Raw genomic sequence first — 18,319 nt, forward strand, 5'->3', positions numbered from 1 at the left:
TCAAGCTGTGCTTAAAGCTAAATATACCCTTGCACTGTTCACTTACATAAACCCACAGATTTTTTTTTTTTTTTGGTTTAACCAGTTTGGGGCAGATTCCTATCAGACACAACCCAAACAATCTTGTTATAGATTGTGAGAAACTGGATATAAGGGATAGCCCTGAACAATCATATAATGTAGACTCTTAAACAGCTTTTAAAAGGACACTATTTTTTGTCAATGGCTTTGTTTCCTACTGACCGCAACTTGAACTGAAAAGGCTTAAATAAATCTAATTTCCACTGCAAGTACTTTGAGTCTTGCAAGTTTTTCAATTTCTCACACAGGGCAAAAATATGCTCCTGATTCTGGCTACTGGATCAGGTCATTTCTTAGATAAAAACAGCCAACAAAGATAAAACCAAACATTTTGAAATTAAAAATTCTTATTGACAATGCTATAATATTTGCATTGCAGGATCAATTTAACTATAATTCTACTTTATTACATATTTTAATGTTACAGTTTATAGGATGGCAATTTTAATACCCTTAAAAGGTGAGAACTGGCTATTTGCCATTTCAAAGGACAAAGCCAAAAACCTTTCAAGTCCACACCTAAGAAGAGGTTGTAATTTCTGACAAAATTCTAATTAAGAGTTTCTCTTTGAGTCATTTCCTCCCCTTCTTCTCTTCAATCCTCCAATCTCTAAGCAGTGTTCAGTGTGATGCAGAAGCATCATCTGAGAACTTGCTAGAAATGCAGTTTCAGGTCCCACCCCAGACCGGCAGAATCAGAAACTCTGAGGATGGGACCCAACAGTACATTTAAAAAATATATTTATTTTAAATTTCTTTAAAAATTCTTCTTTTTTTATTGCAGTAAAATATATAACATAAAATTTGCCATCTTAACCATTTTTAAGTGTATAGTTCAGTGGTATTAAATATTTACACTGTTGTGCTACCATCACCACCACCCATCCCCATAACTCTTCATCTTATAAAACAAACTCTATACTTATTAAACAACTCTCCAATGTCCTCTCTCCCAAGCCCCTGACAGCCACCCTTATACCTTCTGTCTTTGTAATTTTGACTACTCTAAGTACCTCATATAAGTGGAATCATCCAGTATTTGTCTTTCTATGTCTTCAAGGTTCATCCACATTGTAGCATATTGCAGAATATCCTTCCTTTTTACGAGGCTGAATAGTATTCCATTGTATGTATATATACCACATTTTGCTTATCCATTCATTGGTCTTAGATACTAAGGTTGCTTCCAAGTTTTAGCTATTGTGAATAATACTGTTATGAACATGGGTGTACAAATATCTCTTTGAGATCCTGTTTTCAATTCTTTTTGGATATATACCCAGAAGTGAAATTGCTGGGTCACATGGTAATTCTGTTTTTAACTTTTTTGAGGAATCACCAACATGGTATTTCAACAAACCCTTCAGGTGATCGTGATACCGAAGTTTGAGAACCTCTGCTCTGGCCATTCTTCTTTCCTTTTTCCCTTTGTAAGTTTCCTCAACTCACCATAATACAAAAATGAAATTTTATTTTACATTCAATGTAAACATTTTTAAGCTATTTGGTTTTTAATTTAAATAGTAAGCAAAATGCTTGAGATCCTTTTTTCTAAGGAAAAAAGCTAGCTAAATTTGGGGAAAAGATTTTGTGAGTTCAGGATATTCTAACTGGTTAAAGAACTTGGGATGCCTGAGTTCAAATTCCTGCTTACCACTTATTTTAGGTTTAATGACAATCTCTTTCAGAGTTTTTGTAATGCAGCGGTTCTTAACCTGAGGTTCATGAAAAATTTACGGGATTGGTAAATTTGGATGGGAAAAAAAGTAATTATACCTTTATTTTCACTAAACTCTAAATAAAATTCAGTTTTCCTTCAATGATGAATAAACAACTCATAGTAATATTAGCATACAGCAATTAGAAATTAGTACAGTGACCAGAAATTTTCCTATTACAGCTGTGCAGATCTCAAAATAACATTTAACCCACTGCTAATTTGAAATTAATTATCAGACCCACCAGTAATAGACCTTGTATTTGTTTTAAAGCTCATATTACCATGTCAGATTTTTAATATTTTGGTAGCTGTATTTCAACATAATTTGTCCATTTCTGACAAATGGACAGTGGTTGAGAGTCCGCCTGCCGATGCAGGGGACGCAGGTTCGTGCCCCGGTCCGGGAAGATCCCACATGCCGCGGAGCAGCTGGGCCCGTGAGCCATGGCCGCTGAGCCTGCGCGTCCGGAGCCTGTGCTCCGCAACGGGAGAGGCCACAACAGTGAGAGGCCCACGTACCGCAAATCAATCAATCAACCAATCAATCAATCAAATAGGACACAAATGAACTTATCTATGAAACAGAAACAGACTCACAGACAAAGAGAACAGACTTGTGGTTGCCAAGAGGGAGGGATGGATTGGGAGTTTGGGATGAGCAGATGCAAACAAATATATATAGAATGGATAAACAACAAGGTCCTACTGTATACCACAGGGAACTATGTTCAGTGTCCTGTGATAAGCCACAGAGAAGAAGAATACGAAGGAGAATGTATGTAGGTGTGTGGCTGAGTCACTTTGCTGTACAGCAGAAATTAACACAACACTGTAAATCAACTATACTTCAGTAAAATAAATTTAAAAAAAAAGATTCTCTATTGTAAAGGATTAAACAAGTGATCATTGAAACTGCTTAAGAACTGTCTGGCACATACATAACCACCCAATGAACAGTAGCAATAATGACACCAATAGAGATGAGAAAGATGGTGTCAACTTTACATCTATGCCTAGATTTTTATGGATGCATTTTCTTACCTAAATTAGCACATACAGCAGTTCTGCCTGGCACCCTGGTATTCAGTGGAAAAGGTCCTGGATTCTTGATCATCCCCAATTGTTGAATAGGCCAACACCACTGCTTAAGATATTTATTCAAATCCTCAATTCATTTTCTCCCACCCCTCTTTTCCTTCCACTAGGTTGTCTAAATGCCGCCTGCTTGCTGATAATACACACTCACAATTTACTTCCACACCTTTCCACCAGCCAAGTTAGTGCTCATTAGGTTACAGAGTAAAGGGAGATCTGGGAATTATCATGATTGGTTCAGAGATCAAAGAACAAATCACTATTATAATATGAAGACATGAAAAAAGAACTAGACAATTCTAAAGAATATTACTTATTCCTTAAAATAAATGTATGGCCTTACTGGTACTGGTAATGTCACTAATCTGTATGTATGACATGTCACTCTTTATAAAAAAAAATCATTTACTTCTATGTAATTTTAAATTAAAATTATAACTTTTTTCCAATTATTGATATAAATCCTTCTCAACAGTAAAATTTATAAAGTTATAGGAATATACATCTAATTCACCTTAAATCAAAGAGTATTCAAGATCTCCCCCTAAATTAACTTGAACGTACTTAGTATGCTCACTATTTGATGCCAGAAGAAATACATTTAAGGAACTTACAATCTAGTTAAGGAACAAATATATGCATAGAAGGATCACATAAAAAAAAACCACACAAAACACTGAGTGCTAAGAAATGATGCTGGTGACCAAAGGTAATATAGAAATGTGATGATGACCGTAAGAAACACAGGATGAAATAGCTGAGAAAGTTTCATGAAAAGGAAGAACTACAAATGAGATGACAATTGGGGAATGAAAAGAATAAGAGTATCTGAAGTAAGAATAACAGCATAAACAACCTTAGACATAGACATGAGCATATGATCATGGACAATGATAAAACCAATGTGGTTGGAGCAGAAAGGTTTTAAAATAAAGCTAGGTATTACAAACCAGTTGGCAAAGGATGGATGACAAAGGTAACCTCACTTCACAGGGTTCATTTGTGACTAAACTAGTTTATATGATTAAGTTAATTATTTTAAAAGTACATGGGGAAAAAAGGGGAGGAAACATCAATAGAATAGTTTCTCACTGGCACATAAATTAACGAAGCAAGATAGGTATGGTTATCTAATAAAACAGTTGGCAGTAAAGTCCACCTTTGTAGACTCAGACTGTAGGTGTTTATAGTGGATTATTAGAAAGATCTGGAAAATCATAGGCTCCTGCCTATGATCACTTTGGTGAAAACTGGAGGGAAACAGAATAGAAGAGTTCCAGAATACAGGAGTGAGAGCAATGAAACAAGCTTTATATTGCTGTTGTTGTTATATATAGTGCCTTACCAATGTATTTCCATGACTGTTTTAAGGAAAGAGAACATGTCCTTAATTCAGAAGATGCTTAGAGGGGGCTTCCCTGGTGGCGCAGTGGTTGAGAATCTGCCTGCCAATGCAGGGACACGGGTTCGGGCCCTGGTCTGGGAAGATCCCGCATGCCGCGGAGCAACTAAGCCCGTGAGCCACAACTACTGAGCCTGCGCGTCTGGAGCTTGCGCTCCGCAACAGGAGAGGCCTGCGCACTGTGATGAAGAGTGGCCCCCGCTCGCCACAACTAGAGAAAGCCCTCGCACAGAAACGAAGACCCAACACAGCCAAAAATAAAATAAAAAAAAAAAGAAGATGCTTAGAGAACCATGCTCTGGTTAATCCAAGGAACGCCTAAATTTAACAATGGAAAAAACTGCAAACTGCTTGCTTTGTCTCAGGATTAAAAGTGTCACATCCCATGTATTCTTAAACAGGAACTATACCATCAAGAAGACTAAAAATCCGGGATTTCCCTGGTGGCGCAGTGGTTAAGAATCTGCCTGCCAGTGCAGGGGACACGGGTTCCAGCCCTGGTTCGGGAAGATCCCACATGCCACGGAGCAACGAAGCCCGTGTGCCACAACTACTGAGCCTGCGCTCTAGAGCCCACGAGCCACAAATACTGAGCCCAAGTGCCACAACTACTGAAGCCCACGTGCCTAGAGCCCATGCTCTGCAACAAGAGAAGCCATCCAATGAGCAGCCCGGGAACTGTAATGAAGAGTAGTCCCCACTCGCCGCAACTAGAGAAAAGCCTGCGCGCAGCAACAAAGACCCAAGGCAGCCAAAAATAAAAATAATAAATAAATTTTAAAAATTAAAAAAAAAGACTAAATATCCTTTATATGTCTGTCCAGCCAAGTGGAATAGAAGTTAAAGTATTTGGATTTATCAAAGAGCTACCACAATTATGACACATTACAAAAAAGGGAAAGGGAAATACCCCACAACGAAAGCGATCATTTACTAAGCATATATTCATGCCATGCGCTTTGTCTCTGATCTTCACAAACTCTGCAAACATAATTATTTCTGTCTTAAATAAATAAGGAAACAAAAGCCCAGAATGGTTAAACAGTCTGCCCAAGGCCTCATGGTTAAGTAGAAAGGCATGGATGCAACCTACGCCTCAACTCTAAAATATGAGCTTTTTTGTAAATTATATCCCAATAAAAAAAAAATTAAGTTAAAAAATTTAAAAAAAACACCAAAAACATCAGCTTTTATCACTATACCATGCTGCCATATGGATAGTGTATTCTGAGAAAATTTTCCATTTCTCATTTCTAAGGAAATTATAGCCAGTACAAGTTATTATGTGTTTCATTTTTTTTTTTAATGTCTGATCTTATTTATTTGTTACTCTTAGAACATCTCATTTTTGACTGGACTCAGACTTAGAAGTAGAAGCTCTCAGAGAGGACAGCCTCCGTCTCTTGGCAATCTGTTCATGGCGTTTTTCTTTGGCCTCCTTCATTCTCTTGGCCAAAAGTTTAGCATATTCTGCAGCCTCTTCCTTATTTTTCTTAGTACACTGTTTCTTCAGAGCAATTCGCCGACGTTTGTGTTGCAGAACACGTGGAGTAACAAGACGCTGAATCTTGGGTGCTTTGGTCCTAGGTTTCTTACCTTCTTTGTTTAGGGGCTTTCTCACAACATACTGATGGACATCATCTTCTTTAGAGAGATTGAAAAGTTTGTGGATTCTGCTAGCTCTTTTGGGCCCCAGGCGATGAGGCACAGTAGTATCAGTGAGTCCACGAATATCCTTCTCCCTTTTACAATGACCAAATTGAGAACGCTCAGATTGGCATCCACAATGCAACCCCGTACAGATTTGAGCTTTCTTTCTCCAGTCCTCCTTGGTCTGTCACAGGAATGCCCCTTACTCAGTAGCAGGTAGACTCGGCCATGGGTCAAGACACCCTGCTCATGGGGAAACCCTGTTTGTCGTTCCCACCACTGATTTGGACCACATAACCCTTCCATTCTTCACCCAGAGTGTCAGCAGCAACTTCTGTGGCCATAAGCTTCTCATAAAAGGTACGAAGTTTTCGTTCATCGTCCACTTCAATGAGTTTCTGGCAGCCAGTGGCCGGGAAAGAAATGTTCAGCTTTATTCTGAAGCGGCTGACCGTCTCCGGGGAGCCACAAAAAAGAGCTATGTGTTTCGTTTTTGCTGGGGTACTTTTAAGCAGCCATAAGGAGCTTTCACTAGAGATCTAAACCCCTGCCAGTGTATTCCAAGGTGTCATATAAATGTTACCATCTCTCATCTTATGAACTATCGCATGTAAAGAGTTGGGAGGCATGTATGTACACGTGGCCTGTAAAGAACTGCTACATGAATCTGGAGAAGGGGGGAAATATTTCTGGCGAAATGGTCAGAAAAGCTTTATAAATGAGGCAGAAACTAAACTGGGTCTTGAAGAGTGGGTAGAATTTTGAAAGACAAGATAGTGAAAAGAACACAGGACAGTGAGTGAATCAGTTTGGCCTGGGCAAAACATATATACTTTATGAACTCATTCTATTTTTTTTTTTTTTTTTTTGCGGTATGCGGGCCTCTCACTGTTGTGGCCTCTCTCGTTGTGGAGCACAGGCTCTGGATGCGCAGGCTCAGCGGCCATGGCTCATGGGCCCAGCCGCTCCGTGGCATGTGGGATCTTCCCGGACCGGGACACGAACCCGTGTCCCCTGCATCGGCAGGCGAACTCTCAACCACTGCGCCACCAGGGAAGCCCTGAACTCATTCTTAAACAGAAGCAAAGCTTTAAAAAGGTAGCTGGTGCCAGCCATATACTCACTGTCTTAAACATAATAGAGAGCACAATAAATATGATTATGGAGGGTCTTGAAGGCCAGGTTAAAGAATTTGAACTTAAGCTTAATAAGCAATTAAGAAAATACAGAAGGTTTTGAGCAAATAAATATTTGGTGCTTCAGTAAGATTATTCTAGGCACTGATATGTCATAAATAGTGAAAAGACAGACACCATGATTCAACAGTGTCTCCAATGTACTTTCCCCTTCTGGGGAAATGGGATAGGGAACAGTTTCTGATCTCAGTGAACTTCCACTTGAATGTGCATGGTGGTGGTGGTAAAGGGTATGTGTGGAAGGCTCTGAGACCTGGGATAGGTGCATTAAAAAAAAAAAATTACCAGGGCTTCCCTGGTGGCGCAGTGGTTGAGAGTCTACCTGCCGATGCAGGGGACACGGGTTCGTGCCCCGGTCCAGGAAGATCCCACATGCCGTGGAGCGGCTGGGTCCGTGAGCCATGGCCACTGGGTCTGCGCGTCCGGAGCCTGTGCTCCGCAACAGGAGAGGCCAAAATGGTGAGAGGCTCACAAACCACAAAAAAAAAAAATTACCATACGGTGTGATGTACTAAAATGAATGCATAAAGGTTCTATGGAAAAACAGGAAGAAGTAACTCACTCTGCCTGAAGGAGCTGTGTAATGCTTCAAGGTGATACTTGAGCTGAATTCTAAGATGGGTCAGAGTTAGCCAGGTGTCAAAAGGGAGGAAGTCATCTAAAGCAAAAATAAGAAGATGTACAGCAGGGTATATCCAGAGGACAATGAAGTGCAGTGCAGAAGAGTATGGTTAGGGAAGGTTGGGGCTGGATTGGATAATTAATAGAGCTAAACCTCTTCACCAGGGCCTTGAAAGTTTAGAATTTATCCTATAGGTGATGTAGAGACTGACAGCTTTTAAAGTATGGAAACGCCATGATAATTGTGCCTTGGCCAATTCTGGTACCACTCTATTAAGTCAAACTGGGAAATTCTGGTACCACTCTGCAAGTCAAACTGGTAGAGAAAAACTAGAGTCAGAGAAAGAAGAATCTATAGTATCTGATAAGCAAGTGGATTTGGAGGAAAAAAGCAAAAAAGAAAAAAAAGATGTAGGTCTTATGGCTGGTAGACTAGAAGAATGGTCCTATCAAGGGCCAAAATTGGGAAGTCAAGATAAGTAAACACCAGGGAAATAGCAGTAGTTTAGTTTTAGATACGTTAAGGCGCTCGTAATGCTCTGTATACACAAATGGAAATGTCTACTGGGCAGCTAGAATGCAGACACTAAAATGTGGGAAAGAGGTCAGGAATAAAGACATAAATCTGGGAGTCACTCAAATAAAGGTGATAGTGAGATAGTAAGCAGGGATACTTTTCAGAGAAGAATGATAAGTGCTGAGGATTGAACCATACTGACTGAAGAGAGTAAGGGTAAGGTGATATATAAGAGGCGAAAAAAGTAAAAGACAAATAGTGTGGTAGACTAGAACACAGTTTCAAGAAGTTAGGGGGTGGTGGTCACCAGTTTCATCTCCACTACATATATGTCAAGGACATGAGGACCAAGAAAAGAAGTCATTAGGTTTACCAATTAAGAAATTATTGGTAACCTTCAGTATACTTTTAGTAGAGCTACGGACAAGAAAGGGGGATGAAAATCAAATTACAACAAGAGATGATAAGGAGAAAATAAGAATATAAATGTCACAAACAGGGAAACGGATTTAGAAAGAAAAAGAGTGATAAGTGAATACAATGGATTATATATATATTCTCTTTAATTGCTGTATATCACAGAACTCAGTATTTTAAAAAGTCAATTGTAGATTGATATATTTAAATTTTAGAAACAAGAACAAAACTATGAATTACATATGGTATATATAAAAGCATTAAACAAAGACTGGAAGAACATAAACCCATTTATGATAGTGGAGTGGGGATGGGGAGAAGATATGGGACTGGGGATAGTGGCCAAAGGGGACTTTATCTGTAATGTTTCCACTTTTTACATAGAGATGGAAGCAAATACAACTAATTGCTAATTTTTTTAATTCTAGGTATTGTTCTGTAAATGTCAAAATGGGATAGTGATATGATTGGAGTAAATATGCTTCAGAGAATGAGAAGTCGCTTTAATGGAAACTAGAGATGGTTATATAAATAAGAAGATAATATAGTACGTTCCTATCAGAACACTCTACAGCCTCTAAAAGGATGTACATGTGTGGCTGACAACACCCTGAGAGTGGGGATTCTAATTCACTTTGCCACTGCAGGAGGCTCGTGGGGAACAGATGATTCTCCCTGCTTTTCTTCCCATTTGACTGTTCTGGGGACACTGGCTACATGCCTTGCCTACTCACCAGGTGCAAGTAAGTGATGCAAACAACCTCAACAAATTCCTGACTGTTTAATGCGAAAGGGGTACACAAAAGTCAAGTTTCCAGAAGCATCTCTCACCAGGCTTTAAACCTGAGGTTCATTCCTGCAGTTTGTTACAGTATTCTTTGTATTCTCTATACATTTAATCCTAATTTTGAGAAATAAAAGAGAAAACGAGAAAGTTTAATGGTGATAGAATAATATATAACAGACCTCTCCTTAAAAAAGTATGGCAATGAAGGGAAGGAAGAGAAACTGACTGAGATTCAGAGAGCCTGACGTAAAAGGTTTGAGTTTATGAATGGTTATAATTTCAGGGCAATGATTTGTGATCCCAAATCATTCATGACACTAGAAAACCACCCACTTTCCCACCCCATTTCTCAAACAATTTAAAAGGTTCAAATGATAAATTTATATAAAATAGTTGCTTACTGTTTATAAAAATGAAAGGCAATCAAAATATATATCTATATATACTCTTTCTATCTACAAATACTGCAATAATAAAATTTATCAAGATAAACAATTGCTAAACTAAATTTAATTATTCACAAAGGACAAGGCAATTGAACTTCAGCTATTAATAAGTTGCTATTAATTAAAAAACCTTGAAAGACTAAGTGTATAAACTGAACATACCATCCATGTTATGTAAATATAATCTTCATTTTATTTGACAGTTTATGGAACACAAACCTCACTAGAATTAAAGCTCCATATGAGCATTTTGGCTTATGTTCACTACCACCATATATCGAGGACCTAGAATGGTACCAGGCAAATGCATCGATATTTATTAAGTCAATTCATTAAATACAAATGTTTAATAAGCACTAAAATATACCTAATTTTAACCTAGAAGCCGAAGAACAATATATGTTATACACATTTCCTAATCTTCTCAAGGACAGAACTTGCACTGAAGAAATAAAAATAAGGGCAAGTTTCTGAGCTAAATTCTATCCCTCAAAAATTGCCACCCAAAGACCAAGCTGGGGGGAAGCCAAATTCAAAGCAAGAATTCTAGGTCCTAACAGGTTGACATATTTTAGTCTGTTGGGCCTGTCAGCATTCAACCCATCAAGTATCTTTGTGTTCAATTTGCATGTAGGGCCAGCCCAGATTAAGATGATACTGTAAATATGGAGATGGGTGTGTGTGTGGTGGGGAGAGAATTGCTACATTAGTTGGTTACACTAGAATCTTAAATACCTTCTGTGTGCCTAACATATGAATAGCATTTTATTGTTTTATAAAGTGCTTACACGTGTTCTCATTTATACAATCCTGTGAGGTAGGATATTGCCATTTTATAAATGAGGATGTAGAACCTCAGAATATAAGTCCAAAGTCACATAGCTAGTATGTGGCAAAATGAGAATTTTAAGATTTCTGGCCAAGCTTACATCACTAAAATGTACTATCTCTTATCATGAAATAATCCCTTGGGATTTAGGGTAGTGGGAATTCCCTGGAGGTCCAGTGGTTAGGACTCCACACTTCCACTGCAGGGGGCCCGTATTCAATCCCTGGTCCTGGCTGGGGAACTAAGATCCCCCAGCAAGCTGTGCCGCGTGACCAAAAAAAAAAAGTGATTTTCAACTACAATAAACATCTGGAAAACTTTTGAAAATATACATGCTCAGGCCCCATTCTCCAGAAATCTGTGAATTAATTGGTTGTGGGCAGAGCCAGGCATCCATCCATATTTTAAAATGTTCCCCCGGTTGATTCCAACGTGGGGCCATGGTGCAAAACACTGACTTAGATAATAAAGATCTTTGAACGTCATCTTAAGAATCTACCTTGAGGTATGTCAAAAAGGTGCCGAAGATGAGGGAAGCCAGTATTATAGTCACCTGTTTCAGTACATGCAGCCAGAATTTCCATGTTTCTATTAGATGTTTTAAATGCCTGGCTAGCACTCCTTGGCTTTTTTACTTTTATGGAAATCTCCAAAGAGTGTATGAAAGCCAGATCAGCTTTTGGACACAAAAACTTTTCTAAAAGTCACCTACATAAAAGTGAAAGCAGCAGGCCCTCAGAGGGGGGAAAAAAAATTAATTACAAAATACCCAGCACCAGAATAGGGTCTCATTTGATTGGAATTGGCAGTGGCAGAAAGTGGTCTCCTGTGGGCATATTTCAGTAGTCCTATATAATTTGTCAGTATGGTAAATTATAATTTACCTCGTAAAACCTGGTAAATTATCAAACCCCTAGACCACTGGGGAAAATGACAAAAAAGTTCATGCATTTATTCATTAAAGAAATATTTACTGATGACCTGCTTAGTGCCAGGCTCTGCTGCAGGTTTCAAAATAAATAATGATGTGTAAGTTTCTGCCTTCCAGGAGCTTGTAAACTACTTACATAAAAAGGGGTTAGTCAATACAACTTGACCTGAATGCTCCCCTCAAACAAGGGCTGGATTAATCACTGGGACACCCCAACTGGAAAAAGTCAGTACATGATTTCTATCAACTTAGATGTCTCAACATTCTAAGCTCCAAAGGAAATGTCTGTCACTGTGGAAGACGATGTACTCTTGAGTGACTTCTGTTCTGGGTGTGATCCAAACAGCATTTAACTGGGTATAATCTCATTTAAGGTTGGCCTTTCATTGCCAACCTTAAAGTTGGACTTTTCCTCAGTAGGAAAACCTGTACCACACGCTGAACTGGGTGGCAAATGGTCTACTGAGAGTTGTAGGCAACCAAACATGCATTAGCCTGTAGCACTGGCTAGGCCAGGAAGCTATGTCGTGGCTTAGGGGAAAATGTGGAGTAAGGGTCTCCAAAAACTCATGGTAGAACCCATGGCCTAGAATTTCAACAGCAGAGGGCGGTGCAGCCGATTTCACAGAAAGAGTTTTACTGACAAGCCCCCCCCCAGGAACTTGCCCCATGATAAGATGAAACTTTATCAGTGAACTCAACGAATGGTAAAATACGCTAAGTGTTCAGAGTTGGACTTACGGCTGTTTTCATAACCTCTACTCTGGTCTGACCGTTAAAGTCCCTTGCGGGTACTCGTGACCTTATAGTTTGGGGTGGGGATGGGATGGGGGAGGAAGGAGGAATGAAGTCAGTCTATCAGGCTTTCCAAAAGAATGCTTATCCTTGGTTTTTGGAAGGAGTGTACAAATTGGAGGGGGATCACTCCCCAGAGAATTAGTCTGGTCCTTCTTGCCAGTGACAGCGCTGACAAACACGTTACAACACAGTTTGGGGGGAGGGGAGGAGGACAGTAAGAAAAAGAAACTAATTCTCTGGGTTCACACGAACCCCTTTCACTTCGCAACGGCGTTCGGACAAAACCAGACGCCAATCCGTAACTAAGTTTCGCTTTAAGTCTACGCACCCAGGCGGCCCGCTCCGTCCTCCCCCAAGTACGGACTCCAAACTTTCTGCCCCTCACTCGGCCCCCAGGCCGTGGAACTCCTCCCGGCAGGCTAGGCTCCCATCCGAAGAGCCCCGAGGCCCGGCCCGCGTCCTCCCCCAAGGCTGCCCGTACCTGTCTAGCATCTGCTGTAGGGCTTGGTCCGGCATCTTCGTCGGAGGCGACGCACTCGCCTCCCCAGTGGGCCCGGTCAGGGCCGGGCCCAGGGACAATAGCACTGAGAGGCGGCGGAGTAGGCCTCAGTCCGGCGGCAGCCGCGAACCCCCCACCCAGCCTCCCGGGGCGGCTCCGCGAGCCCGGCGGTGGCTGTGCGCGGCCCGCGGGCGTCGGGAGGAGGCGGTGGGGAGCGAGGAGGAGGAGCCTGGGGCGGGGAGGCGGCGATCGCGGCCCGGGTTCCTGCCCGTCGGCCCAGGGTTCCGGTCCATGGACCGCGGGCGCCGAGTTGCTGCCGGCGGAGGAGCTACCTCTGTGAGGTAAGAGTCACCACTTCAGTGCGCGCCGGGGTCACGACGCAAGGCGGCCCAGAGCAGCCTGGGAGATGTAGTCCTTGGACCGTCCCCGCAAGAGGCTGCACAGCCCGCCCCGACCACCGCCGTCGCGCCCGCCGCCGCCCGGCCGGCGCCCTCCCGTTTCCTTCCTCCAGGGGGAAAAATGTCCTGCGGGCCGCTTTCCAGGAAGCAGCGGGATGTGCCGCTCCACCGTCAGTAGCATCAAGGTCAGCCCTCCCTGCCTGTTTCTTTTCTCTCAGCTCTCGTGCTCAGGTGGGACCGAGCCAGGTGAGGGGGGGGGCGGGCTAAAGGGCCATTTCTCGGCAGGGTCCCCAGTCGCGGCCGCGGCGTCGGGGCGGGCCGTGGCGGGCTTGGGGGTGGCAGAAGTGCCTTCTGAAGCCCTCGGCGCTGGGGCCAGCGTCTGCCGCGTCTGAACCCATTTTGGGGAGTTACGCAACCCCCGTGAGGGGTCGGATGCTCTAGTACGTGAGGTTATTCCTGAGGGGTCGGCAGGGAAGTGGCTGCCTAGACGAGGTGGTTCCCACCAGAACCTCTCGGTGTATGTTTGCCCGACGAGGGGTGGGGTGGGGGAGAGGGGCGGGGTAATGGGGGGAGTTTATTCCCTCCCTCTCTAGGAACCTTCTAAAATGTGCCTGGGCTTTCAAGGGCTCGTCACTAGTCTCCAAACGGAACGTGTTCATGAATAAACAGCTCTTGCTTACTCAGCTGTGGGTCGTCAGGGGTGTTTGTTTCTCTCTCTGCTGCTGGTCGCTGTTAACCATTTCTAGTCGCCTTGACACCTCCAAGCAGGTGGATGTGTGTGTGTGTGGGGAGGGGAGGGGATCAAAAGGGGAAAATCATGAATCGCTCGTTGGTTTATTCTCTGACGCTCTAGGGACAGCTTTGGCGGGAGGAAAAGAGCTGTTGGCTAACAGGAATGCGTCTTTTGGATGACCTGTGACGTTCTCTAGTGCAGCGATTGGTAGGATGTCTGGTAGTTTTCCCCTGATTATGCCTAATTTCTGCGGCAAGAGGTTTGATTTTTCTTTAAATTAAAATGTGTTGCTTAAGCTCTTTATTTTTTTTTTACGTAGAATTTTATAATCCGCTCCTAATTCTCTGCTCAAAGTCTGCTTCCTGAATATATTTGAACTAGAGTGTACATCACCAGGAAGAAAAACAAAAATAACATGTGACCAGAAGTTTATTTGGCCTCCGATTTCTGAAAGATGCTTTTATGAAAAGCTTTGGGAATTTACATGACTAATTATAATTAATGCTTCACCTTTTTCTCATGAAATGAGAAGCAGGCCCCTGACAGGGGAGGGAAATAAGTAATTTAATCCGGGTGTTTGATATTTTAAATTCCTATTTATTGCTACTCCTACTGGGTAAGTCTTCCCTTACTGCGTATTTATCTCTTAAGCAATTGTCAGCCACAAGGAGATTGATACATACATGCCGCTCAAAAAATAGAATTTGATCTTAGCATATTGAAAATAAAAGAATTTATATTAGCATTTTCATGAAAATTCTGTTTCCTGGCTGTGTCAAAAATCCTTTGAAATAGGAAAAAGAATTTCTGTTATTCATCTTAAGAGTGATTAGCAAAAGAAAAAAAAAAAAGCGATAAGCACCTGACCTAGTAATTCCACTCCTTGGTATCTGCCTAGGAGAAATAAAAACATATGTCTACACAAAGACTTGTATGCCAACATTCACAGCAGCATTATTCCTAATAGCCAAAAAGTGGAAACAACCCAACTACCCATCAACTGATGAATGGATAAACCAAGTGTGGTATAGTCATACAACAGAATGTGATTAGGTTATAACAAGGAATGAATTTCTGATACATGTGACAATATGGATGAACCTTGAAAACATTATGCTAAGTGAAAGGAGCCAGTTACAAAAACAACATATTGTATGATTCCATTTATATTAAATGTTAAGAATAAATTCATAGAGACAAAGTACATTAGTGGTTGCCTAGAGCTGGAAGAGTTGGGGAGTAATGGGGAGAGATTGCTAACGAGTATGAGGTTTCTTTTGGGGTTGATGAAAATTTCCAGAATTAGAGTGGTGATGGTTACACAACTTTGTGAATTATATTGCAATTAAAAAAATAAGATATAACAAAATTAGATTCTGGTGATGGTGGCACAGCTCTGTAAATATACTTAAAAAACTGAATTGTATGCTTAATATGAGTTAATTTTCTACTATGTAAATTACATCTCAGTAAAGCTGTTAAAAAATTAGCTCCATAGAAAATGTTCATAAGGACATCTAAAGAGAAACAGACCAACAGATAACTGATAATTCTTTAACTTTAATTTTTTATATTTTTTAATTAGTATGGACAAAAATCATGATTGATAGAACTCATGAAATAAATTCCTTCAGATAAATTTGAAATGGGTGACACACATAGCTTGAATTTCAGTATTGTTTGTCAACTTTGTTTTCCTTGGCTCTTGTGTTTTCAGATAAGACTTGGAATAATTGGAATTATAATTTACTTTATGATTTTGAAGGAAAAAACTTCCTACTTACTTAGATCTTAGGCTGACCCCCCCCAAATAAAAAGTTGAAATGCACTTATGCATTAATAATTTTATGATGGATTTAGAAATACCTGAGTATGGAACTGTTCTAAATATGTTAGGAAATTTAAAGTAGTATATTACTTTTATGTTCTCCCATGACACTTGTTTTGAACTGTCTGCCAAAAGGGGCCCTGGAGATATTCCAAAGAGATATATAAAGTATCCAGGTGCCTTCTAAGGAGAATTGTCAATTGCCAAATTTGGTGATAAACTGCAGGCTGAGTCCACATTGCAGGCCACAGAATATTCTTCATTAATTTATTCAGCAGACATTTCCAGAGGATTTATGATGTGCCTGGGTACTCTAGTCACAAATTAAACAATAACTACCCTTTAAGAACATACAAACTACCTACCAACACTTACATTAAAAAAAATTAAAACAAGGCATTTCCATATGAAATACTACATAATGATACATGGAAGCATATGATATGGTGCCAAATGAACTGGCCTAGAAATACAAAGTGAGGTAGAAGTTTAGAGACTGTTATGGGCTGGTGTGTTAGAGAACTTTGTGAAACAAGGGGAATTTAGGCTCTACCTTGTAGCAATAAGAATTATGTAGGTAAAGAGGTGGAGAAGGATCTTGGGTCTGGATAAGGATGAAAAGATGTAGAGAGAGGAGTTAACCTCTATAACTGGAACTGTGTCTCTGTTGAGTAAGAGTGAAAAATACGATTGGTTAGTTAAGTAGGGAATAGTTAAAAGGCCTTGAAGCTATTAATTCTTTTGATAAGTATTTATTGAACAAGCAATATTTATGTGACAGGCACTAAGCTAGGTACTGGAGACACAATAATGAGAAAAACAAGCATGGTCCCTACTTTTGTGGAGTTTACCGTTTATAGTGGGAGAGAATCACATGAATACATTTTTTAGGTTGCAAATGTAGTACGTGGTGTTATGAGAGATAATAACTAGGGTTTTTACCTAGACAGGGAGGTCAGAAGAGTTTCTCAGCAAGTGTCCATTATGCTGAGAACTGAGGAAGAGCAACAGTTAATTGGACAAAGGGAGGAGGGAAGAGCATCCCAGGCCAAAGGACAGCATGTGCAAATACCCTGAGAAGGAAAGCCCCTTGGTGAAGAGAAGAAATTGAAACAAAGAGAGGACTTGGGGTAAAATGGGACCACAAAGGTCACTCAGTTGACAGACTCTGAAGAGCTTTGTAAGCCAATTTGAGGAATTTTGCCTTTATCCTAGAATCCTGCTGGGAGGAGGACATAAGAAATGGACTCCATTATGTAGGAAATGGAGTGTTAACTTGTAGTGGTTCCCAAACCTGCTGTGAGTCAGAGAATTACCCTGGAAATTCTGATCCATGTGCCTGTAGTTGTGCCCAATTAGCTGTTTTTTTAAAAAATAAATTTCCTAAGTGATTATTAGACCAATGGTATCTCTGCAGAAATACCGCAGTGGTTGAGAGCTTCAACTCAAACCTACATTTGAGTCTTAGCATTGCCACTCAGGGGCTCAGCAATTTGGGGTGGGTTATTGAATCTTTTTAAGCCAAAGTTTCCTCACCTTCAGGAGGAGAATTACAGAACCTACCTCACTGGGTTACTGGGAGGATTAAATGAGAAAATTCATTTAAATTGTTCAGGACAATGCTGGGTACATGGTTAAGAGCTCCATTGGTGTTAGCTCTTAATTATTACTAAAAGTTCTTGAGTCAAGGTGAGAGTGATTTAGGGGAATTAATTTCTCAGTGGTATGCAGGGTGGGTTGGGCACAAAGACAAGTTAGGACTGGCCTAGGTCTCAGTAACTTAGCCATGGTCTGTAACTATTTCAGAAGTTTGCTTTAACACAGCTATAAGTCCTTCAAGAGCCTTAGATTGGCTAAGTAGTTTTCAAACAGATAATGTTCCTGGGTCTCTTAAAGGACTTTTGTAGGGAGACCTTGGTCCCCAGAATACATTTTACTGGCTTAGCATCTATAATGTTACTTTTTTTTTTATATAAGTTTATTTATTTTATTTATTTTTGGCTGCATTGGTCTTCGTTCCTTTCTCTAGTTGCAGTGAGCGAGGGCTACTCTTCATTGCCGTGCGAGGGCTTCTCATTGTGGTGGCTTCTCTTGATGCAGAGCACGGGCTCTAGGCGCACGGGCTTCAGTAGTTGTGGCACATGGGCTCAGTAGTTGCGGCTCGCAGGCTCTAGAGCGCAGGCTCAGTAGTTGTGGCGCACGGGCTTAGTTGCTTCTCGGCATGTGGGATCTTCCTGGACCAGGTCTTGAACCCCTGTCCCCTGCATTGGCAGGCGGATTCTTAACCACTGCACCACCAGGTAAGCCCTTTAAGATTACTTTGAATTGACCTTTTCTTAATTCTGGACAGAGGCTTCACTGGCCACTTATA

The 18,319-nt window shown here is 40.9% G+C and overlaps 2 protein-coding genes and 1 pseudogene across 3 annotated transcripts in view; 1 reads left to right on the forward strand and 2 right to left on the reverse strand.

Annotated features, from left to right (window-relative positions):
- Positions 1 to 13,333, reverse strand: part of MARCHF5 (membrane associated ring-CH-type finger 5) — a 54,596-nt gene extending 41,263 nt beyond the window's left edge. Inside the window, exon 1 of the mRNA XM_067710011.1 lies at positions 12,972 to 13,333. Within this exon, the coding sequence (XP_067566112.1) occupies positions 12,972 to 13,006 (35 nt within the window). The 5' untranslated portion in view covers positions 13,007 to 13,333. The remainder of the gene's footprint in view (positions 1 to 12,971) is intronic.
- On the reverse strand, positions 5,610 to 10,181 carry LOC137209474 (small ribosomal subunit protein eS6-like; annotated as a pseudogene).
- Positions 13,227 to 18,319, forward strand: part of CPEB3 (cytoplasmic polyadenylation element binding protein 3) — a 177,158-nt gene continuing 172,065 nt past the window's right edge. The window contains exon 1 of one of the 2 annotated variants that reach the window (XM_067710007.1): positions 13,227 to 13,330. The gene's annotated coding sequence lies outside the window, so the exon portion shown is untranslated. Of the gene's footprint in view, positions 13,331 to 13,417; positions 13,573 to 18,319 lie in introns of those variants that run through there. The other variant, XM_067710005.1, reaches the window with a different exon arrangement.

This window comes from Pseudorca crassidens, chromosome 16 (assembly GCF_039906515.1).
Source record: "Pseudorca crassidens isolate mPseCra1 chromosome 16, mPseCra1.hap1, whole genome shotgun sequence".
Classification (NCBI taxonomy): Eukaryota; Metazoa; Chordata; class Mammalia; order Artiodactyla; family Delphinidae; genus Pseudorca; species Pseudorca crassidens.